Source organism: Haliotis asinina, chromosome 3 (genome assembly GCF_037392515.1).
Source record: "Haliotis asinina isolate JCU_RB_2024 chromosome 3, JCU_Hal_asi_v2, whole genome shotgun sequence".
Classification (NCBI taxonomy): Eukaryota; Metazoa; Mollusca; class Gastropoda; order Lepetellida; family Haliotidae; genus Haliotis; species Haliotis asinina.
The window spans coordinates 32,645,014-32,670,750 of NC_090282.1; the positions used below are offsets into that span (position 1 = coordinate 32,645,014).

Sequence of the window (25,737 nt, forward strand, 5' to 3'; positions counted from 1 at the left end):
TCACAGACTTGTGTAATCTTCAGATCTATGGCAAAGTGTAGCAAATGCCCACTGTGAGTCAATATAATAAGTGAGAAAATAATAAACAGATAATGAAAAACAGAACACATGGACACATCCCCATCCTGTTCAACATGCCACTTTGGATGTTCAGTATGCCAAAATGAAAATTCAGGACCAGAAATGCCCTTATTTGTGAATGGGAGATTTCCAAAAATGAGGTCAACTTTGCTGTTATTTTTTTATTGTGTCTGATTGTGTCATGTATAAAACTGACAACTGTGGTCAGACAATTGTTCTTGTAGGTCCTGACCCCTCTATGTACATTACTATACAATACATGCTGGAAGTCTTCAAACCTGTTATTTACTTTGCAAAGTCAGATTTTTCCAACCTGACTTTTAACCAAGATCTTTTATGGATAAATCTTCCTTTTTAATTCTTTGAAACACTTTGTAATCTCTTCTGTCATCAATCTTTTTCCAGATTTTGTTTCAAATGTTTTCCCTTGATATATTAAAAGTCTCTTCTAGAATTTCACAGGTTTCAAAGAAATACAGACTCACCTGACATTTATTCTTGGACAGTGCAATATTCAAAAGGTCAGCATTTATACAAGGATTTACGGTAATCATAATGTAGTGTAGATGTAGATGTAGTTAGGATCTCATATTTCAACATCCTTTGGGGTACCTTATACTAGGGCTAGGATGGGTCCAAATTTTCTACCCAGGTACCCCATCCTCTATTACCCTACCCTACCCAGATACCCATTATTTAATTCCTCATGTCAAATTTATAAGAAATCAGTATATTTTTCAGCTCAGAGGCTAAAAGTGAGAGTTTTTCAATATCGTAACCATACGTTTTGTTCAAAAGAAGTGACTGAAATCATGTCTAAATCTTCAAAGGCAATACAACTAATTAATCATGAAAGAATAACATATTACATTGTTTAATCTAGTCACATGATCAAAAGAGAGGAGGAATTTGGGTTACCCATCCAAGCCATACCTTATACGTAATGATCTAGCCATAACACAACTGTTCTATCACCCAACATCTTACATCCTAATGCCTGAGAGTATGAGGTACTAATGTTTACCATAGTATCTACAAAAAATGGAGCAGAGCATCAAATAATAAAACACAACTATTATGGCCAAAGACTGACTGCCAGTGCAAATAAATACAACACAAATAGGACAAAATAACATTATGGCTTGTGGTACACAGACATGAAATTTAAAGTATAAATAACATGTGTTTGGAAATATATAACTGTTGTGTCATGAGCGAAGAACAATTCACTGACTCGACGAAGGATTGAAAGAGCAGGGTAATATTTGTGAACATCACAGGGATTGTAAGGCTTTGTAAGGCAACAATGTTAGGACTTTCTTCATCACATAATATTCATAAAACCTCATTCTCTGTGTCACTTTTCTGCTATTTTACATCAAAATGAAATATCTGCACTAAACAAATTCTTGTATAACTAAAAACTGCAATGCTGTAATGCAAAAACTCATCTTTGATTGAAAATGAAAATAAATTGTTCATCATTTTGTCAATGAATCTACCAAAATAATATAACTCTCTTACAGCTTTTTCAATGCTACAATGCTAGCCTTGTGCTGTCGTATTATCACACTTAACAACATTAATATTATGTCACATCCTGAATTATACTCTTAAATAATTCTTGACCAAAGGTTTCAATACTGTACATTGATATCCAGTTCTTTAAACCTATCCAGTCACAAAAAGCTCTTACAACTTATATTTTCATACGGCATGCCTTTAATGCATGGCCTTGCACATGAAGGCAATGGGTTCTTGAAAGTTCAAGCACTGACTGAAATGTTACCAAGCATGCATTAGGTGTGAATTTCCATGTACACAATGTAAACAGTAAATATCATTGCATGAACTTCAGTTGTCTTGTATGCATTAGCTGTGGAAAGTGTTCCTCCCTACACACTTGGAGAACCTGAATGTGAACATACTGCTGATGAAAGCTATGGTGGTGTCAAGTCAGAACTTGTTGCCATGATCCAAGATTCTATCCCAGATGTGTGTGACCTCTGTGATGTCTCAGCATCTAAATCAGCTGAGATCTAGTGTGGTTCCCATGACAACATGTTCCCGTGTCCCCGCCAACACGCTATCAAACTGGTTCCCTTTGCCTGAGTCAGTACAGTCCTGGCCTGAAGAGTAAACACAAAATATGCTGGTGACAAATAATTTACACATCTATTACTAAATTACTGATGTCTATGAGTGAGTTTAGTTTTATAATGCAATATTCCAGTCATATGGCGGGGGTCTGTAAATAATCAAATCTGGACCAGACAATCCAGTGATCAACAGCATGAACAATGATTTATGAAATTGGGACACAATGACATGTGTCAACCAAGTCAGCAAGTCTGACTACCTGATCCCTTTAGTCATCAAGAATTGAAGATCAATTCTAACCCAGATCTTCACGGGTTAATGCATCACAAGAGTGACTGATATTTCTGATTCAGCCAAACCTCACCTTCTGGACAAAATTTACGTGAATCAAAATATTAACCACATGAATTGCCTCATTGAATTCAGAAAGTGAATTTCAAATGACATCAGTAGAAGAACTTGAAATTAGTTGATTAGTATAAAACATGTATTTCAGAAAAGGTAAGTGTCTGCCTAAGCAAGGTATGACATGAAGAATCAAATCACAACTTCAATGTTTTGTTTCAAAAAGTATGTAAGCTGCACTGGGCAGGTGGGGAGGGTTGACAGGTTCTGATAACAATCTCCTTTCTGTTATCACCTTTCTATAACATACTTGAAGTTTCATTTTCATACCAAGGTGTTTCCAGAGGAATCCCAGAGTTCCGCACCGGATGATGTCCATGGCTACATGTGGCGTGAGCTTGTTCCGCAGATTAAACAGGAGACCCATTGCCTTGCTGGTGAGGAATTGGAAGTCAGAGACACTCTGGTGGCACGTCCCCCTGCAGGACAAACACGGGCATACAAACTGAGGACGTCAATTGCAGGTAAACCAAAATAAATCAAGTGACAGAAGACATTTCCATCAGGATATACCACTCACAATATACATAAATGAGAGATTCAGACAAAGTAAAAAATGTTACATTGTAAACATTGCTTATACAGAATAATGATGTTGTATATCCATAAAAATAGTCCTCATCTTCCAGCATGCACCTCTACCTGACCTGTTACGCTGTGACCCTTTACAGGTGTGGCCTATGTGACTTGCTACTCCTGCTCTACTGCTTATTAGCCCACTGACCATGCATGTGACCCTGACCTTTCATTTGACCCATGAACTTCAACCCTCTTAGTCACGCATGACCCTCGAGAAAGCTGCCACACTCTATGGCCATTCATGTCACCTGTTACACAATATGACCAATGTCACGTTCATGTATTATTCTCTAAATGACCTTTAAACTTGGTCTGACCTTGACTTTCTATGTGATCTGGCACACTTGAAATGGAATGCTATGTTATAGGTGACCTGTTCCTCTACATGTGACCCCTGAACCTTTTCATGACAAGTTCAACTGACCTGACACACTTGATGCAATTTGCGAAAGACTTTGTAACTTGTTACTCTTATGGTGACCACCGAACATTTATGTGACATCATGTCACTGTTTAATATGACACGCTAGGCTAAATTTTGCTACATGACCCATGAACATCTGGGTGACCTTTTAACCTTGATGCATCCTTGACCTTCCATATGACCTATTACACTCGATGTAACCCCAGACACATTTATATCAGGTAAACACAATAAGACCTGTTGTGCTCAATGCGTCTTCCAAAACTCACTTAATCGTCAACATGAGCCTCTCCACATTGTTGTCAGTCTTCAGACGCATCATCTGCTGCACATTCTTCTTCCACTGGAACGTCTCCATGTTGAGCATCAGGATGGGCTGACTCACTGTCTCATATACCCTGTCATCTAAAGGATGCATCCACCCATCCACCACCACACCAGCCCTGTACACAACATGCTACAATGAATACAGGTGATGATGGCTAATACATCCAAAAGAATGTCACAGTCTCCAAAGCCCTAGGTTATACCACTGAATACTTTGTCCAGTCATTGTTTCAAGCTGGCAACATCTGCATCTTATGACTACGTCTGGCAAACCATGTTATCACACTTGCAACTGATGCTACCACTAAACAAACATCCTAAGACATACCACTGGACCTTGTCAAATCACCATCATGACATACAGGATATATTCCTCATAGTGCAACTTAGAAAAGTTAAACCCTGTATTCCAAACCAGTAGTTTGAAATGAAAAACACTTTCCATACAACCTCTGCTATCTTTTCCACATCTTTTCCACATTCAACAATGTTCAGCTATCAAATTTTGAACTGACTGTTTTTAAAGCAATGTCTGAAATGGAGGTTGCCAGTATAAAACTTTCTGCGGACTGGCGGGTGTTATTGTTGCCTAACTGTTATTTCATTGGTCAGACAAAGTTCCTGAAAGGCAGTTCAGCTGTGACCTGTAATGACATGTTCTTAGATCTGTCTTTAGTGATAGCAAGAGTGAGCGCTGCTTTCTGCAATATATCATACTGGGGGACACCAGAAATGGGCTTCACATATTGTACCCATGTGGGGAATTGAATCTGGTCTTCGGCATGATGAGTGAACACTTTAACCACTAGACTACTATAGTCTGTTGGTAGAAAGAACTAAGATCTGAATTAAAAGAGATTAAGAATGCCAGCAAAACTCAAGCCGACCAGCTAGCACCTGATGGAGTGAATTTCAAGCAATCTCAGTGGGAAGGAGGATTACCCGCCGTGACCATATTTTCAGACATAACAATAAACAAAGGATGATCTGCTTTGAGCTTCATCAAGGTTGGAATGAGGGTAGATTTCTTTTCTTTTCCTACTAATGCAACATTTGAGTCACGAAATCTCTACCTTTAACATGAGAAAAAGAAATTGAAGTCAACCCTGTAAATTACTTTATGAAGGTTGGGGTCTTATCAAGCAAAGATGTATGCATATGTTTTGGGATCAAGTGAGCCACTTCATTACATGATGTTTATTCAATATTCATCCAAGAAGTGTGTGTTGTTCTCATGCTACTTACTTAAACCTTTCATCATCTGCCAGCGCACAGACACAGGTGGCACCACCAAACGAGTGACCTATGATGGAAGCTTCTGTGATGTTCATGGTATCCTGAAGGAAACACGAGGAGGATACTAAACATCTTCCATGTAATACCATTGTCATTAATCGAGTTAATGATTTGACATTAAAACTTTCACAAGTTTAATAAAAATGGTATCTTATGGAAGCAAGTTTAGTACTCTGTTTCTTACTTCCAACGCAAATTGATAGAAACTGAGGTAGTGAACTACAAGTAAAATTTCCTGAATAGATTCAAATTCATGCAAAATGCAATTTTGATACATACATATCATGCAGTTGTTAACATCTTATCATAGTATGAATCTTTTCAGAAACACAAATGTTCTCGTACCCATTGTCATGCACCTGTTGTAAAATTTGAAAACATAAGTAAAGTATTAGCAAAACATTTGCAAATCACCCAGAAACCAATATGTTTGTTTCCTAATCATGATAATTGAAAACAAATCATTCAAAAAGTGCCTGATGCGTAAAAGTTGTTTCATGCCACTATCAACAATGATGCAGCTTTGCTACTGGTCACTGTAAAAATATCGAGTTGGAATCCGAGTCCAGCCATTTGAAATGTGTACATCCAAAAAACAGATGCTTCTATAGCTGCATAGACCTGTATTATTTCAGAAGGATATTATCTATTCAAAATATATGTGTATCAGTTAATCAATGTATTGAAATACAGTGTATCAATGCATCTTTCTTTCCACTTCAGTTCAAACATTTGTATACAAACATTATGGCATATAAATAAACAACAGAATAATTTCAAGAGATCATGTTTAAAAATGTTCATACCACATCAAATGTCAACCCAATGGTACAGCAAACCATTTTACAATATCTAAGAAATTAATTAGCGCATAAAGCTCTTGAATTTCTATGAAACAGTAAATGATATTGTCCTAACCACCATCTCCGTATGTATATATACCAAACATACAGGAAAATCGATTATTGATCTCAGTAATCAGAGCACATTCAGTTCAATGTGCTATAATATGCTACAGTGTCGGGGGTTGATCATGTATCAATACTGACCACAATACCTGTATTTCTTCTATACAATGTGTTAAGATACCCGAGTCAGGATCAATACCACTGCCTCTTTATACCACACACAGACTTGTTCATTTTACCTAATGAGCTGTGAGGCTAACAATGACATTAACATAAGAAACAGAGCTGATTACTGTTTTATGGAAATCAGTTTTTTTAACACACAGTATTTTATAGTCTTGACATCGTAAGCTACACAACTTTACCTAAGATTTGATTAGCAAAATGAAGATAATTTGTCTTGTAATATTTGTACAGAAATCACTTTTTGTGTATCCAATACAAAAATCAGTCAACAGGTACTCGTGTAAACAAATGCTGATCTCATAATAGTCAGAATACTATAACATATTTTTATTCTCTCTTTGTGATCATCTGACTTTTAAATGATAACAGATTTTTTAAATATAATTTTCGAATTACCGAAAATGTAATTCAGCCAAGCAAGAAAGAAACAGGTGTCACCAATAAAAGGTGACTACTGATTTTTGGTACATTCAAGCATTTACCTTAAAGTGACTTGTGTTGATTATTATTCCAAGGGAGTTGTACAGTGGTTTGCCGTCATTCAGATCCTTGAGGATATCTAATACACGGCTGCACTCCCCTGCTCTTTGGTGAACCTGTGATAACAAAACAACATGGTGTTGATGCAACACAACTGATGAAGCATTCTACTTGATTAGCATTGAGTTACTATTTGACATTCTGAAATCATGCAACTTACACTGAAGTGCTTGTTTTAAGTCCTTGACTAACATACTATTATGTTTTCATATTTCACTGCCCAAAATTTTCAGTTTCTCTACCATGTTACATTTACACTGGGTTTAAGAAAATATCAAGTAACAGTCCAAAAAATAAAACTTAAGGAGGGATCCACTTTTATAAACTTAGACAGTGAGTTAGCTAACATTTTAAGTCTTATCGGCAGTACTTCAGCTATACCATTACTAACTTGTTCATGCTGTTGATCACTAGATTGTCTGGTACAGACGTGATTATTCACAGATCGCTGGAATATTGCTGAGAGTAGTGTAAGACTAAACTCACTCACTCAAACCAGTTTTCTTAACCATGTCAAAGAACATGACTATATGAGCCACTCAAAATAAAACGCTTTAATAGGGTTATAGTTAATATGTCATGATTGAAAGGTCTTGGCACACAGTTTTTCAACTGTAGATGTTTTTTGACATGACTTACATTGTGATTCCACTAATCTAAAGATCTATACTCTTTGTATTTAACAAATATTGCTAATTTTCTAATACATATCAAACTACTCTTGTTGTCTATTAGTGTTATATCACTGTGTTATCAAACACCACAGTCTCTGTCGGTAATCTCATGGGGTACTATTAGGTTACAACTAGCTACATATCAATCAAATGACTTTCATATTTGCAGATCAGTTTACTATGAAGCTGAAACATGACACTAAGGTGGATATGTAGGCATCTCTCCATGAGGTGGGGATCACATATAGATATGCTCAACCTGATATCCATGAGATATTAGACACCACTAACTGTAATGATTAGAGGTAGTCATATGGTAATCATGATCTGTTATCAGCTGCCAACCTCAGACATAATTGTGATGACTATCCCTTAACTTCAATCTGCAACACCTTAAACAGCTATTTGTTACTAATCATTGTAATCTGTACAAATGACGTCTTCTGTTGGAGACCTCTCACAGACACATCATTATTAAACGTTCTGGTAGGAATCTCTTTTAACCTGCTTATTTCTGTAGTCAAAGTCGTCCCACTGGATGTGTTTTGGTTTGTCAAATTTTTTCCAGTCCTCACTGAAGCTGTTGCGATGGTGATGATGACTGTGGCTGCTGTCGTCAGCATGTCGGACGGAGTGACGGAAGCTCTCTCGGAGGCAGAGAGTCATGGAAGCAGATCCATCCCTGCAAAATAACTTTGGTTTTTAATTCAACAAAGCCCTGAAAAGTTACTCCTTGATGTAATGTAATTATGGAAACTGAGGAAATCTAGATTTGCTTGTTTTACTTGGTTTAGAAAATATTCCAGGATTGTGAGCCAGACTACCTCATAACATATTTAACACCTTTTCACCATATTTATAAACATGTTCATGATATCTGTCAGTATCTCAACGCATACTTTCCAAGAAACTATTGATCATGTTTTTAAGAGGATCAGGTGGTCTAAGGACTCAAGATTACACCAATGACTGCTTGGAACCCAAACAGCTATTTCAGCTAAGCCAGTGTGGCCTAGTACCCCGATAGTGTAATAATCAATGTTCACTATCAGAAACACGCTTACCCACTCCATCTGGGTGTGTCTGACAAGGCTATGTTGACTACACTTGGCTTGGGTAATAGCCACTGCTTTCCTATCCCAAACTGAGAACTTATCGGAGCTCATATAATGGTCTTAATAAGACTTCAATCATATTTATCACATTAATTATATTATCAAAATTTCCCCACTGGTTTGTATGACGATCAGTAATCTACAATTAAAGATTCTTTTATAATTAATTAAAAATACAGTTTGAAAAATATGACTTTAAAGTTATCTGTATTTTCTCCAAAAAGGTCATCAATTACAAATTCTAATAATGCTTTGTAAGGTCATGGAGATGATCTTTATAACAACATTTAGAAAAAAAACACATCAATGAAGTTTATTCAGTGTCACTTTTATGTGTTGATCAAATGAAGACGTGTCATGACCACATTTCAAAAACGTTCTAACATGTCTTCCAGTACATCCAGTGTTTGGCACAGAGAATCCATTCTACTTGTTAGAGCAATGGTAATCTCAAAGAGATCCCATCTGTGCACTATGGCCTACTTCCTGAATCCTATAGCAACTCATTGAGTGATCATTAACACTTGGGGCAACACAGGGTTCTCATTTGCACTTTACCTCTCCTTCACCCATTCCTTATCACCTCTTGCTGTTTCACAGATCTACTTTTGTCTTGTTATATAATGTACTGCCATGCTCATCCAGCACTGTTTTGCTTGTAATAGCTACATATGCCAAGACAATGTCCATGCAGCTTCGACAAAATCACCAAGAACATTCCATTGACATCTGCAGAACACAGGCCCATCAGCACCTCATTCCTCAAAGCCATAATAGCGCTATGACAGTTGTAAGTCTATGGTAAAGTATGTGAGTTAAGATCATTTTAGCGCTACATTCGTTGTGCTGAACCTCTCCAAAACCCCCCTGATAGTTCCATCAGACAATTGCAGCAGAAACAAACAACCCTATTTAAATAAATCAGGACCCCTTGACCCTAGAGCCTGTTGCTCTAGACTTTCCCTTATTTGATTGTTCCCTGTATTCCTGCAAATGCTGGGGTGGGGTGGGGTGGGGGGTGGGGGTGGAGGTGGGGGGGTTTAGTGGGGTGGTGATAGGGGGAAGAGAAGGATGTAATATGTGGGGCATGAGACAAACTAGCTGTCCTGCAGCATATGTACAACACTGAGCCTATCTAGTTCAATCCTCAACTTATCACTCACATAGTTACCAAATCCCATGCACTTCATTCTGAAACTAAAACAAATCATGTCTTTCACTTAGCCTTGCTCTATGTCCACTGAATGAAAAGTCCCCTGATATATAATCAGTCTATTTTTAATAGTCTAGATATACGGGCTTTTAAAGTCAATCTATTCTTACTGTTTATTTAATCTAGAAATTATGATTTAAACATATACTCATAGACGCAGAGACTTGCACCAGACTTTCATCTAACAGACCCCCTTGTTTCTACCATGATAAAAGGGGGCCTCTGTGCCACTGCAGTAGCTTGTCAAGTTTTATCAAAGTCAAGTCTGTATAGGACGTGTTCATGTATTTGCACTGAACTGGCCTCTGCTATATGTGCTGTTTGTCCAGATGAATCTTGCCAGTAATTAAATAAAACATGGGAAGACAGACTTGATTAACAAGTTCACCCTCCTTCCACACACACAGCAGACTTGATGTGACATCATTTACTGATGATATAAAAACAGTAACTTCTTGAGTAGCTGATTAAAGATTGACAACATTCAGTTACGCTTCTAAAGGTTTGATATGTTTGGCTCGAATGACTCCCAACAGGCACCGAATCTGTGAAGACTAGGTGTAACAGTGAGGGGGGTCTTCTTATCTCATCTGATGCTGTAGCTTGGAGCCAGAAACATGGTCGCATGCCGAGTGGATGCTGTATGCCACAATATACGGCTGTATTCAAGAAATATCCTGTTTGATTGTTAAATAACTGCTTCAGGCAGACAAACCAGTGTTTGTCAGTATGAAGTAGACTGATGTGAAACAGGTTTAAAGTCTAGGATGTCACTGTACAAAATGATCTTAGTGCTAAGGTGACCATAACTCACACAAACAACTAGGATCAGGCAGGGTAACAACAAACAACATCATGCAACATCTTTGGGTATAGCATGGCCTGGAATCGAACTACCAACATTCTACTCTCAGGGCAGGTGCTCTATCCACTGGACCTGTGAAGGCTAGAGGAGAGGTGAGATAACACTTACTCATAGAATGTACCTCCCTTAGTCATGTCTGGATTTGCTGATCAAAGTGTTATTACCACTTTCACCACTGACCAATACTGTTGAAGAGTTTAGAAAATCGGTATCTGGAGTTATTCGGTTGTGAATATAAAGTCTAGGATTCTAACAAAGCGAAAATCACCACTTTAGGCTCTATGCAACTGAATTTCTGTTCAATTAACACAAATCTGACACACCTGGCAACAAAATAAATGAGTATATAATTCATCTGCACTAATCCCCTGCTGACATGTGGTCAATATAGTGCCCAACCAAATCAGCCATATTTTTACATACACGTTACACCACATCATCACCAATGACAACACAATGAACATTTATTGAATAACAACAACAGGACATGGAGCTTATTAACCTCTTTCATGTCCATCACAGTGTGTTAACACAGTACGTGTATAGCAGGTGTTGTGTAGTCAATATTTCCCCCCTTTTGGCAACCAACCTGTTAACACCCTTATCACTGGTCGTCAATGGCAACAATATAAACATTTACTGCTAAGTCTTTATGTGATCATTTTGGAGTCTTTTCATATCTGGACTTTTGACTCTGAGTGTCTGAGTTTTAGGAAGCATTGCCACGTTGTAACAATTAAGTCATTCTCCATTCAAACACTTTTGCTGACGCATGAAATCCTGAACAGAAGACTATCTTTTGTTCTCACAGTCTGTCGCTGTTGATTTAGTCATTCCATACATTCAAGGACACTAAGTCCAAAAGTGGTATCAGTGGGTCGCAATACAGTTTGTAAGGCAATGTCAAGTTTTCAAAACACTGCAAATATTGCTGATATAGATGTCCAATTTAATTTCATGGGCCATTCACTTTCATTAATCGAGACATGATGGCATTTCCATACATGTGATAAGTAAACTACCATTGAATCTCTGTTTGACCTGGAAACTTAATAACATATCAAATCCATGTCCACATCTAGATCACTAAAAGGAAATGTGTAGTTGTAGTCATAGTTGTTTACTGGACGTTGTATGCATGTAAGAAGAGTTCCTCAAATCATTCATCCCAAAAACCTTTTTTCACAAAATCAAACATACACATGCTGACATAATATTGGACAAAATGACTCATTTAAACCTTCAGACAGACAGAATTTAATAAACAATAAAAAAAAATGTAGATAAAATACCACAGCAAGCCAAATAAATTCTACATGATTGAATAACAATAACTTGTTGAATTAAGTAAGTTCAAGGATGTTCACAGCTGAATTTGCATGAGTGTGAAGTGTTCGTGACATATTTCCCTTTGACGGCACCAGTCTAGAACACTCTAAACCATCAGGGAGGGTCTCTTCCATGCAACGAATGTCTGGAGGTACTTCATAATTGATGTCTCATGACAGGGAATACCAAAAAGCATGCTCATAAATTAGACAACAAACCTAGCTTGACAATAATACCACCGATATTTGTTTATCTTCACTTGACACAAGGCAAATGTTTGAACCCTTATTGACATTCCTTTTGAGATTGCCCACTTCTTTACTGTTGAATTCTTACAATAGTTTGATCAGATAAAAGTCGGTGAAAGGCTAGGTTTAACTCCATTATGTGAACAGACTCCAGTAATATTATGGAATGCCAGCTTAATATGGAAAGAAAATCTGAAGTGATGAATATCTTAGATGTTTCATAATTTTGGTGACACCCATGGCCCATGATGGTCACAAATTATTACTGAAGTGTACCTAGCACAAACTGAGATTCAAACCTGTGATTATATGTGTGTGGGATGCCCAAGGGACACAACTCTGCACAACAACATAAGGTGTTTCAGATGAGTTACCTTTACCTATGCCTTCTGATCAGAGTTAGGTTGTACAAAGGAGTTTCAGCTTTGTCCCCAGTCTGCCTGTTAAGGTATGTTACGATCATCGTAGGGGTGGTATCCGTGACTTTGTGCAAAGGCACTTAGATAACCAGATAGCAACAGGAAAAAAATGAAATTGTGTAGTTTAGGGAATATTGCAATGTTTTACTTACCTTTAATTCTTAGCATATTTCTTTTTTAAAATGAACTCTTTTGACATCCCATGGTGTTTCAAAGGCTTCTTCACTCTCTTGAAATGGAAGTTTTGCCCATCTCAGTTGCAACTGAATGACCCATTCCATGTTGAAACGAGTATGATATGAACGTTTTTTTAACTTGTGGTGCATATTTGAATCATACGAGAGTTAGACAAGCTGCTGAAGACATAGGTAACCACTTGAGGTAAAGTATTTGCAGTTCTAAATGCTACATATGCCAGTGTAGAGTTGTGTGATTTCTTCTGTTAATTAACTGCATAATTTGGGTGATGCTTCCCCTGTACTATGCATGATCGATCTTAATACTGACTAATGATACTTTCCTGACGGCACCTTATTCATGTTTTTTGAGGAATTCCCTCATGTATCTCTCCACTTGATTGACAGTGTGATCAAGTAACATGTACGGACCCAAAATATGTGGCCATGGACAACAGCTGGCTTGGTACTGTGGCTACTATGGTTACTGTAAATACTTATTAATTGCAGTTGTATTTGCTGACATCAGCAATTGTGCCTGTGAACAAATTTAATGATGCATAAGATATCAACAGTTCTGTCACTGTCTGCTTGAATAGTAATATAATGACATGACATGACATTCATCAGACAATAAACGACAGCTGGTTTGGTAGTGTTCTTCTAAGTGATGTCACTGGCTACTGTCAGAATTACGCAAATGTTCAGATGGTTGCAGGTCTCTCTGCCATCACAGAAGTATGGTTGCAAAGCTAACTGACAAGTGAATCCAACATCCAACATTTGGGGAGTATGACAAAATGCTATGGATGTCAACTTCTTCTTTATTGTTTACACAATGTTTCTGGGCTATTCCTTGCCCCCTCATCAAGTGGAAGCTAACAGACAGTCATACAGAATATTTATACCAGTAATGTGCATGTTTACTTATCCAATGTCCAGGAAATTAATTAGACTTTAAAGGCTTCATCAATCACCTATTAATTCACTGTAACAACTTCATCCGTACCTTGTGTATCTTTTCCCAGCTTTTGTATATTGTAGACCATCAGCCACCCGATGTACACTCATTGGCCTCTAATGCTTACCCACTTAACCCACTGTAACACCACCATATCTGCCTTTGTACATTTCATTCTCTTTCATCTTATAATCTGCTGTTTATTGTATAATATACATGCTTAAAATCATCACTCTGGTGTCAAGTGTAGCACTTGTATATATATCCTGCATAAATGTCAGTCAGTAAATCAGCTGTTTAAATATCCATGCAATCCCAGTTTCTGAAAACACTAACCACACAATCTATTAATCTCTTCTATGGACCTGATGCTCCCCCATTATGAAGAACAGTGCAACTAATGCCAACAACCAAAGTGCCACAATACAAAAGCTACAAAAGATGCCCCTGACATCAACTAATGCTAAAGCCAAAGCTATAATCACTGTGTCCCTACATCACAAATACTATCTCCTATAGGAAGTGATGTCCTTATAAGTTCAATATAAACTGTTAATGTCAACACAAAGGGTCACCACAACCTGTCAGCTTAAGCCATCACTGGCGTCCTTATAGTGAGGGATAGTAGTACCTCTGTATATATTGTTCCGCCTCTGTTGACAGACACAGCATTCCTCTCAGTCTTCCCATGCTGGAGGTCAACTCCATCCTTATCTACACCTACACTTGCTATACTGGAGGTCGACCTTACCCACACCTACACTCAGCTGGACAAGTGCTTGCATGTCAGGACTGAACGGTGTGGCTTATGGCACACCATGGGGTAATATGATGACAAGATATTGACCTATCAACCTATTTAGATAAAGGATGACATTAAGTGCAGTGCAGGGTATCCCTGACAATCAGTGTTCCTGGTCTCAAGGTGCTTCCTCTGTACATACACAAAACCTCTGGATTACTGACATAGTCAACTTCGTATACACGAACCAGTCTGTGTTTGACAAGACATACAAATCATGTATAGACAAAGACTAGGGACTCTGAAATACTAACCAGTGCTCACTATGTTCTACTTGACCATGTTACCCCACTGTTGTTTCAAACTGGGGATCAGCTGGACACAATCACCCTGAGTGTGGACAGTTCTAAAATGGTAGCCAATGTCAATAAACTGACCCTTACACTCTCTGAGTAAAGAATACTGTATTATTTCAGACATTGCAATGTCCAAGTGAGGTTCGTCTATATCAGCTTCATGTCATATCACAGGGAGTGCCTGGTAAGGTAGTCTAGTGGTTAAAGTATTCATTTGTAACACTGAAGCCCCGAGTTCTATTCTTACATGGGTACAACATGTGAAGTCACCTCTCATGTCTCCTAGTGAGATAGATTGATGCCAGTCCCACACTTATTGGCTTCAATTCCATCCAGGATTCAGCAATTAGATCCCTCACTCCCTTGGGTTTGAATCCTAGATTTATTCAACCCAACAAAAGTATTAGAATAGGTACTCTACTCAGAAAGTATAATCCTGCACTAACAAGTCTCTGAAATGAGCATATTTTACAGAAAAAGTCACAAAGAAAAAAACTATTCCATGATGAAAAAGGAGCCCTGAGTCTTTCTTCATTTTGAGACTTTAGAACACCAGACTTGCCATATATTCTAGACTTGCATGGGCTTTCCTTGATGTATTAGCTTCAGGCTCTATATGACAGATTAGTGTAATCCCAAACACAACATGTTGACAAGTCAGATTGCTCAGAAATTTGAAACATATTCCATTTCACCCTGTTGATGCAATTTCATGCAAATTATTCTAATGTTTCTGCCCAAATGGTGACCCGTGAAGGTCCCGTGGTAGAAAAGGGCTTCAGCAACCTATGCTTGCCACAAAAGGCGACTATGCTTGTTGTAAGAGGTGACTAACGGGATCGAGTGGTCAGGCTCGCTGACTTGGTTGACACATGTCATTGGTTCCCAATTGCGCAGATCGATTCTCATGTTGTTGATGACTGGATTGTCTGGTCCAGACTCGATTATTTACAGACCGCCGCCATATAGCTGGAATATTGTTAAATGAGGCGTAAAACTGAACTCACTCACTCTGCCCAAATGGTAATGGTTGGGATCACTGTGTGATAAATACATACTTTCTGAAATACTCAGTTGTCATGTAACTGACACATAAAAACAATATCTCAGAGGCAGTATTGCTGCCATATAAGGACAGTCATATGATACTAGTTAAATACCTAACCTTCTGTGTACCTAGAACCAGTTTTCTGTTTTCCTGTCACCCTGGGTGAAGGTCAAGCGTCTCTACACAAACTGTTTGAGGGGCTGAATTCTTTATCTGACAGATCAGTAGGGGTGGGAGCATGCATCAGTTAAACCAAGCAGGCACACAGGGAGCCACAGCAGGCATGGCTGGAGACAGTATCTATTTTGCATCTATTTTAATTTTAACATGGCTACATATGTGACTGAAGACTACATTTATCTAGTTCATTGTTCGAGGATATTTATTAATCAGTAACACTTTATGTGGTCAAAACCAAAATGGAAATTCACATTTTTCAAATGATAATTGTGTTTTGTTTCATGAATGAAGGTATTTTGGTCAGTTTAGTGAGGAAAACACATTACTGTAGTGTGTTAAAAAGACTACACTAATCGAGAATGTAAAGGTTACCAGTACATATTCCTTGAATTTTGAAAATGTATTATTGAGTATCTATCAAATATGAGTGAGCGAGTGAATTGGGATTTACACTACTTTTAGCAATATTCCAGCAATATTCCCGCATTGATGAAGTTGACTACATAAAATTCACTTGATTCATCATGCGTTAATTTTCTGCTGACTTAGGTTAGTGGAATCTGTAAATTATAAAAGCATGTGGCCTTACACTTACTTTTTTTCAACATTTTTTTTAAGAAAACAGTAATTCATGTAGCCACATCTGACAAAACAGACTTCTGATGACAAATTCTAGTCTTTATGCTTTAACGCACTCATAATACATCTTCTGATGACCAATTCTAGCCAGGATCTTCACGCTTCAGCAGAAATTACAAGAAACCCATATCAGAATATCAACCATGAAGAAATCAGGGTGTATCTGTATTTATGAGGATAAGAATATATCCCTTATACTCAGCATCCAAACAAAACACCATACTCCGTCACTAAAACTTACAGAACACAGTGCAAATTAACTTCATCTCAAAAACCTTTTCTCTATCGATTCTGAATTTGTTTCAATGTTTTTACAATTTTAGACTGAAACATAAATAGGTACAACAAATATGAAATAAATATATACAATTGTTGTACTTGTATCACACAGAGTATATATGGTTTTGTAAATCCCTCAGATAAACCATTATTCCATAACCTTTTATAACAAATCCAAACACTGATTGAAACATTGAAAACTTATATTATTATTTTTTGTTCATAGAAAAACATTGTCCACTTTATTCAATTATACAAGATGAGTATGGTATATGCACAAATGTAAAAATATCCTGACTCGTAAAAGATTCTTCATTCCAGACAAATGGAGACTTCACATTCGGGACATGTGTCAAGCAGCTTCCAGTACAAACATGACCCTAGAGCAGAGAAGCAATATCTATATTACGTCAAAAGTAACGTTTGTGGTGTATCAGTAGTGTTGTGGAACATATGCCTTCATTATATGATCACACAGGTGTGCTCCTCAGGTTCATACGGACTGTGAACACCATGATTACATCCCTGTTGTCATAGAGAAGTCAAATCAACATCCCCTTGATTCCCAGGACTTCTACAACAGACTAAGATAATGAAAGAGTGAGTGAGGGAGTTTAGTTTTATTACACTGCACTCAAAAATATTCCAGCTTTATAGCGGCGGTCTGGAAGTAATTGAGTCTGGACCAGACATCATGCGAATACATGTTGAGTAACAACTGATTGAGTCAGTTCTATGATGCCATATTTAGCAATATTCCAGCAATTTACAACAGGGGAAATGAAAAAGGGATTTCACACATTGTGCTCAAAGTAACAACTGAAAATATGCAAGACCCAAACTCAAGAAGCAAATCACTATTTCCAAACAGTATCTCATACTTTTATTTACTGATCAAGTACAGATTTCATGCATGTCTAGATCTATTACAATCCAAGATCTGGGGCTGAAAAGCACCCAAAATTATCCAAATATGTGGTTAGCACAAATAACACAAATGTTCTTATTCTGCATGACCAACTCCATTGAGGGTTTACGGTGTAATGGTCATATCTTTGTGTGAGATTGAATCAGTGAACTGTATGTCAGCTAGCAGCCATTGTGATCATGGTCACGCTTCAGCAAACAAGGGCAGGATCAACCCACTGGAGGAAGCTAATCATGCAATGAAGGCAGGAAGCACTTGTTATGTTACAACACTTACATCACAGTCTGTCATATTTTGTCTGCTTGTTTCGGGATTATTTCTGTAACAGAGGTGCTTTCTACGGGGATTTGTCAAGCATTTGTAAAGAAACTGTGCCGACACCTCTCACACATATATATACATATTGTAGGTGTCATAATCTTGTCTCTGATGTTAAACCCTGCATCATGTTATTTCATTAGTGATATCTTACCTGTGTTGACTGGCTCATATGTCAGAATGAATAATAACTAGTTACATTCTTTATTTGTAAATTCAGCCTGACTTACTTTGAGTGAGTGAGTGAGTGAGTGAGTGAGTGGGTGGGTGGGTGGGTGGGTGAGTGAGTGAGTGAGTGAGTGAGTGTGTGTGTGGGTGGGTGGGTGAGTGTGTGAGTGAGTGAGTGAGTGAGTGAGTGAGTGAGTGAGTGAGTGAGTGAGTGACAAGACTAAGTTTACACATGACACAAAGAGATCTATAATCACACAAAGTTACTTACCAAAGCAAATGTTCATGTACACTTTTCAAAGAGAGGATTCAAGAAGATTAAAAAATATGTTTACATTCTTCTATACACTATTCTTCAACAACTTCTTTGATACTAGTGGGAACAGTGCAGGATGTCCCATTACAAATTATTCATCTACCCGTATGACGATGTTCGCATCATTGGTGCCGTTCACCTGAATCATATACAAGTTACTGGCAGCTTTTGACAGTCATCGTACAAGCTGATCTTGTGGACACGTCTATATTTTCCCAAGTATATGAATCCCTGTCATATACATCTATGGGTTCAAAATTAACATGAAGTATAATCTGAAAATACAGTCATCCCTCTCAATAATGCGCTTCGGGATACCGCGGATTTGGTTAAACCGCGGGGTAATCCGTGGCTCCCATAAAAAAGTTGAACTGTGATCACACCCCTTCACCCCTTTATAAATTATGCGAACTAGTGAAATTCAGTGTGGCTGGCAACTGACAGTGTTTATCGTACATATTCATTGTGTTTCAGTTGCTTAAAACATACAGGGCTTCCTCAATAATAATCATACCAACATCGCAGTAGTAACTTATGAAAGACAAGACATGCTATCAGTCCAGTTACAAGGAGTATTTACAATGTTTGCAGTAATGCAACACACCATGCTCTAGCGTGGTAAAACACATTCATCCCAGAATGTATGGTATCAGAAACCACATTTTACTTGATTAAATTCAATCCCAACTTTATTTATTAAAACTGTTGACCAAAACAACCGAAACACAGCAAGAGATTGGCATTACTTCATTCCATACACGTACAACTTCCGATTACCACATTCTTGAGGGTCCGTTTTTCGCGCCTATCAGCACCAATTTTACGTTATTCTTAGCAATCATGACAGATTACAGTCTCGTAATCCATGGACTCTGAGACCCGTGTTATTTACTCATTGAAATCATTTTCAACAGCTAAATGGCCAACATTTTGTTTTTTCACAATCAGAGTTGCAAGTACAGCAGGAAGTCAGCAGTGACTTGTCAAACTGTCTCCTACGTAAAATGTATCCAGACAGGTAATGGCTTGTGTTCACTGATATATTAAATATGGTTGCAGAAAACATGCATTATATGCTAGCAATGAAAATTATCTGTTACAATAACTGCATAATATGTAACATATTCTGATAATGGAATAGAAGTTCTTTGATGTAATATTATGGGATCATTTTTACCTGAATCACCGGTACGTTGGACCAAAACATCTGTGCACAGCTGATCGCTATTTCTGGTTGAATATCAGCAAAGATGTATATTCACGTGAATATACGTCTTTGATAACAGGTAGCATAACATTGAATCATGCATGATGCATGGAAATTACCGATGTTGTGCAAAGGCAAACAGATGGAAGTGAGATAAATTTGTTTTTCTTGTTTCATCTGCAAAATCTAGCGATGGCTATGAAAAGATTTGCCTCGCAATTCCAATAAATAAATTTTGACAAAACGTTCATATGTAGTCCCTGTGAATATTATTAATAGGGGAATTACACTGCAGCGACTTTACTAACACAATACCTGCAGGAAAAACAGCAAGATGCAAGATTCAAATCATTTGATTCAGACAGGTTTGCTGAAGTATACGATCAAATACCCATGCTTGAAACAGTTCAAAATTAACATTGAGGTGTTCGGTAAGATAAATACATTATTCACTGGTGCCTCTTGGCCAATGGGTTGATTTACCCTTGATGTTTGTATATGTTCCCTGAACCCATGCCCTCCTCATGACCAGTGAACAACTTATAATATTCAGCTGAGACATTTAAGGTATCAACCCAGCATGGATGACATTCAGGATGGGGCTACTCACCCTGTCTGTCCAGGGTGAAAACATATCTGGTTGAATGTGAAACTCTTGTCTAGGATGGGTATACAATGTACTGGTTGAATGTGAAACACTTGTCTAGAATGGGTATACAATGTACTGGTTGAATGTGAAACTCTTGTCTAGGATGGGTATACAATGTACTGGTTGAATGTGAAACTCTTGTCTAGGATGGGTATACCATGTACTGGTTGAATGTGAAACTCTTGTCTAGGATGGGTATACAATGCACTAGTTGAATGTGAAACTCTTGTCTAGGATGGGTATACAATGTACTAGTTGAATGTGAAACTCTTGTCTAGGATGGGTATACAATGTACTGGTTGAATGTGAAACTCTTGTCTAGGATGGGTATACCATGTACTGGGTGAATGTGAAACTCTTGTCTAGGATGGGTATACCATGTACTAGTTGAATGTGAAATTCTTGTCTAGGATGGGTATACCATGTACTGGTTGAATGTGAAACTCTTGTCCAGGATGGGTATACCATGTACTGGTTGAATGTGAAACTCTTGTCTAGGATGGGTATACCATGTACTGGTTGAATGTGAAACTCTTGTCTAGGATGGGTATACAATGTACTGGTTGAATGTGAAACTCTTGTCTAGGATGGGCACACCATGTACTGGTTGAATGTGAAACTCTTGTCTAGGATGGGTATACCATGTACTGGTTGAATGTGAAACTCTTGTCTAGGATGGGTATACAATGTACTGGTTGAATGTGAAACTCTTGTCTAGGATGGGCACACCATGTACTGGTTGAATGTGAAACTCTTGTCTAGGATGGGTATACCATGTACTGGTTGAATCTGAAACTCTTGTCTAGGATGGGTATACCATGTACTGGTTGAATGTGAAACTCTTGTCTAGGATGGGTATACCATGTACTGGTTGAATGTGAAACTCTTGTCTAGGATGGGTATACAATGTACTGGTTGAATGTGAAACTCTTGTCTAGGATGGGTATACCATGTACTGGTTGAATGTGAAACTCTTGTCTAGGATGGGTATACCATGTACTGGTTGAATGTGAAACTCTTGTCTAGGATGGGTATACCATGTACTGGTTGAATGTGAAACTCTTGTCTAGGATGGGTATACAATGTACTGGTTGAATGTGAAACTCTTGTCTAGGATGGGTATACCATGTACTGGTTGAATGTGAAACTCTTGTCTAGGATGGGTATACAATGTACTGGTTGAATGTGAAACTCTTGTCTAGGATGGGTATACAATGTACTGGGTGAATGTGAAACTCTTGTCTAGGATGGGTATACCATGTACTGGTTGAATGTGAAACTCTTGTCTAGGATGGGTATACAATGTACTGGTTGAATGTGAAACTCTTGTCTAGGATGGGTATACAATGTACTGGTTGAATGTGAAACTCTTGTCTAGGATGGGTATACAATGTACTGGTTGAATGTGAAACTCTTGTCTAGGATGGGTATACCATGTACTGGTTGAATGTGAAACTCTTGTCTAGGATGGGTATACCATGTACTAGTTGAATGTGAAACTCTTGTCTAGGATGGGTATACCATGTACTGGTTGAATGTGAAACTCTTGTCTAGGATGGGTATACAATGTACTGGTTGAATGTGAAACTCTTGTCTAGGATGGGTATACCATGTACTGGTTGAATGTGAAACTCTTGTCTAGGATGGGTATACAATGTACTGGTTGAATGTGAAACTCTTGTCTAGGATGGGTATACAATGTACTGGTTGAATGTGAAACACTTGTCTAGAATGGGTATACAATGTACTGGTTGAATGTGAAACTCTTGTCTAGGATGGGTATACAATGTACTGGTTGAATGTGAAACTCTTGTCTAGGATGGGTATACAATAATGTACTGGTTGAATGTGAAACTCTTGTTGAATGTGAAACTCTTGTCTAGGATGGGTATAAAATGTACTGATTGAATGTGAAACTCTTGTCTAGGATGGGTATACAATGTACTGATTGAATGTGAAACTCTTGTCTAGGATGGGTATACAATGTACTGGTTGAATGTGCAACTCTTCTAGGATGGGTATACAATAATGTACTGGTTGAATGTGCAGCTCTTGTCTAGAATGGGTATACAATGTACTAGTTGAATGTGTTACTTCTATCTTGGATAGGTATACCATCTACTTGTTTAATGGCAGCTTCCACACATTCTAAGAGTGATGTCTCGATACCTAACTCTAAGTGACACTACCGCCTGCTGACATTGTTACTTGTATGTGGGACAAGCTGACTCATCAACAGAGAAGTACTGGGTACAGTCAACAGGCACCTGTCAGCTATCTCATTACTCTACTTTATGCTGGGAACCAAGGTTTGCATGACAAGTATCACCCTGTATTAAATCCAATACAAACAAAGTCTACATTGCAGATTGCAAATCTAACTTGCAGTGTAAGAATTACTGCTACTTTCTATCCAGTAGCTGGGTTCTAAATACAATGTTCTGGCATCCGATACTCAACATCAATCTACACAATTTAGATACGATGATATGTGTCAACCAAGTCAGTCTTATCAGTATGCAGTGAGACCAATTTAGGAAAGACATACAGCTTGTAGAATCAAGCTAACTTTTCAAACTGTAACGCAATGTTGACTGTTTGCTAATGTAAGAAATAACACACAAAGTAAGGATGCATCTGTCTAAGGAGAACCATGAATTGGAACCTTTGATAATACCTGTAATAGTCAGCTGTCATTGAACACAACTTATAAATAATCATGATAAGAAATCGCATGAATATGACAGTCTCAAGAACAATCCTCTGTCCCATCACTTCCCCTGCTTAATCTCCCACTTCCTCTTTCAAACACTGGACAATTGTAGCAGGTGACCCCTTGTGACACACAGGAACTGTGGCCTGACCATCATACCTCCCATTCCAACTATACCAGGTGACCCTCCGTGATCTGCAACATCAGTGACCTCAGCAATTACTTACTTCCTATCCCAAAACCTGGACAACTACTCCAGGTGACCCTCTGTGACCTGCAACATCGGTGGCCTCAACCACCACCCACTTCAATTCTTGTTCCAAACCCTGGATAACTACTCCATGTGATCAGCACCATCAGTGACCTCAGCCATCACGTACTTCCTGTCTCAAACCCTGGATAACTACTCAAAGTGATCAGCAACATCGGTGACCTCAACCATCACATACTTCCTGTCTCAAACCCTGGATAACTACTCAAAGTGATCAGCAACATCGGTGACCTCAACCATCACATACTTCCTGTCCCAAACCCTGGACAACTACTCCAAGTGATCAGCAACATCGGTGACCTCAACCATCACATACTTGCTGTCCCAAACCCTGGACAACTACTCCAAGTGATCAGCAACATCAGTGACCTCAGCCATCACATACTTTCTGTCCCAAACCTTGGACAACTACTCAAAGTGATCAGCAACATCGGTGACCTCAGCCATCACATACTTTCTGTTCCAAACCTTGGACAACTACTCAAAGTGATCAGCAACATCGGTGACCTCTGCCATCACATACTTCCTGTCCCAAACTCTGGACAACTACTCAAAGTGTTCAGCAACATCAGTGACCTCAGCCATCACATACTTCCTGTCCCAAACCCTGGATAACTACTCCAAGTGATCAGCAACATCGGTGACCTCAGCCATCACATACATCCTGTCCCAAACTCTGAACAACTACTCCAAGTGTTCAGCAACATCAGTGACCTCAGCCATCACATACTGTCTGTTCCAAACCTTGGACAACTACTCAAAGTGATCAGCAACATCAGTGACCTCAGCCATCACATACTTTCTGTCCCAAACTCTGAACAACTACTCCAAGTGATCAGCAACATCAGTGACCTCAGCCATCACATACTTTCTGTTCCAAACCTTGGACAACTACTCAAAGTGATCAGCAACATCGGTGACCTCAGCCATCACATACTTCCTGTCCCAAACTCTGAACAACTACTCAAAGTGTTCAGCAACATCGGTGACCTCAGCCATCACATACTTCCTGTCCCAAACCCTGGATAACTACTCCAAGTGATCAGCAACATCGGTGACCTCTGCCATCACATACTTCCTGTCCCAAACTCTGGACAACTACTCAAAGTGTTCAGCAACATCGGTGACCTCAGCCATCACATACTTTCTGTTCCAAACCCTGGATAACTACTCCAAGTGATCAGCAACATCGGTGACCTCAGCCATCACATACTTCCTGTCCCAAACTCTGAACAACTACTCCAAGTGATCAGCAACATCAGTGACCTCAGCCATCACATACTTTCTGTTCCAAACCCTGGATAACTACTCCAAGTGTTCAGCAACATCGGTGACCTCAGCCATCACATACTTCCTGTCCCAAACCCTGGATAACTACTCCAAGTGATCAGCAACATCGGTGACCTCAGCCATCACATACTTCCTGTCCCAAACTCTGAACAACTACTCCAAGTGATCAGCAACATCGGTGACCTCAGCCATCACATACTTCCTGTCCCAAACTCTGAACAACTACTCCAAGTGATCAGCAACATCGGTGACCTCAGCCATCACATACTTTCTGTTCCAAACCTTGGACAACTACTCCAAGTGATCAGCAACATCGGTGACCTCAGCCATCACATACATCCTGTCCCAAACTCTGAACAACTACTCCAAGTGTTCAGCAACATCAGTGACCTCAACCATCACATACTTCCTGTCCCAAACCTTGGACAACTACTCCAAGTGATCAGCAACATCGGTGACCTCAGCCATCACATACATCCTGTCCCAAACTCTGAACAACTACTCAAAGTGTTCAGCAACATCAGTGACCTCAGCCATCACATACTTCCTGTCCCAAACCCTTGATAACTACTCCAAGTGTTCAGCAACATCAGTGACCTCAGTCATCACATACTTCCTGTCCCAAACCCTGGATAACTACTCCAAGTGATCAGCAACATCGGTGACCTCAGCCATCACATACTTCCTGTCCCAAACTCTGAACAACTACTCCAAGTGATCAGCAACATCGGTGACCTCAGCCATCACATACTGTCTGTTCCAAACCTTGGACAACTACTCCAAGTGA

The 25,737-nt window shown here is 38.7% G+C and overlaps 1 protein-coding gene across 2 annotated transcripts in view; it reads right to left on the reverse strand.

Annotated features, from left to right (window-relative positions):
- Positions 1-432: 432 nt before the first annotated feature.
- Positions 433-25,737, reverse strand: part of LOC137276741 (platelet-activating factor acetylhydrolase-like) — a 43,283-nt gene continuing 17,978 nt past the window's right edge. Inside the window, exons 4-9 of one of the 2 annotated variants that reach the window (XM_067808378.1) lie at positions 8,025-8,202; positions 6,789-6,902; positions 5,162-5,253; positions 3,859-4,032; positions 2,857-3,005; positions 433-2,210 (exon numbers count right to left, since the gene is read on the reverse strand). In XM_067808378.1, the coding sequence (XP_067664479.1) occupies positions 2,110-2,210; positions 2,857-3,005; positions 3,859-4,032; positions 5,162-5,253; positions 6,789-6,902; positions 8,025-8,202 (808 nt within the window). In that variant the 3' untranslated portion in view covers positions 433-2,109. The remainder of the gene's footprint in view (positions 2,211-2,856; positions 3,006-3,858; positions 4,033-5,161; positions 5,254-6,788; positions 6,903-8,024; positions 8,203-25,737) is intronic. The other variant, XM_067808379.1, reaches the window with a different exon arrangement.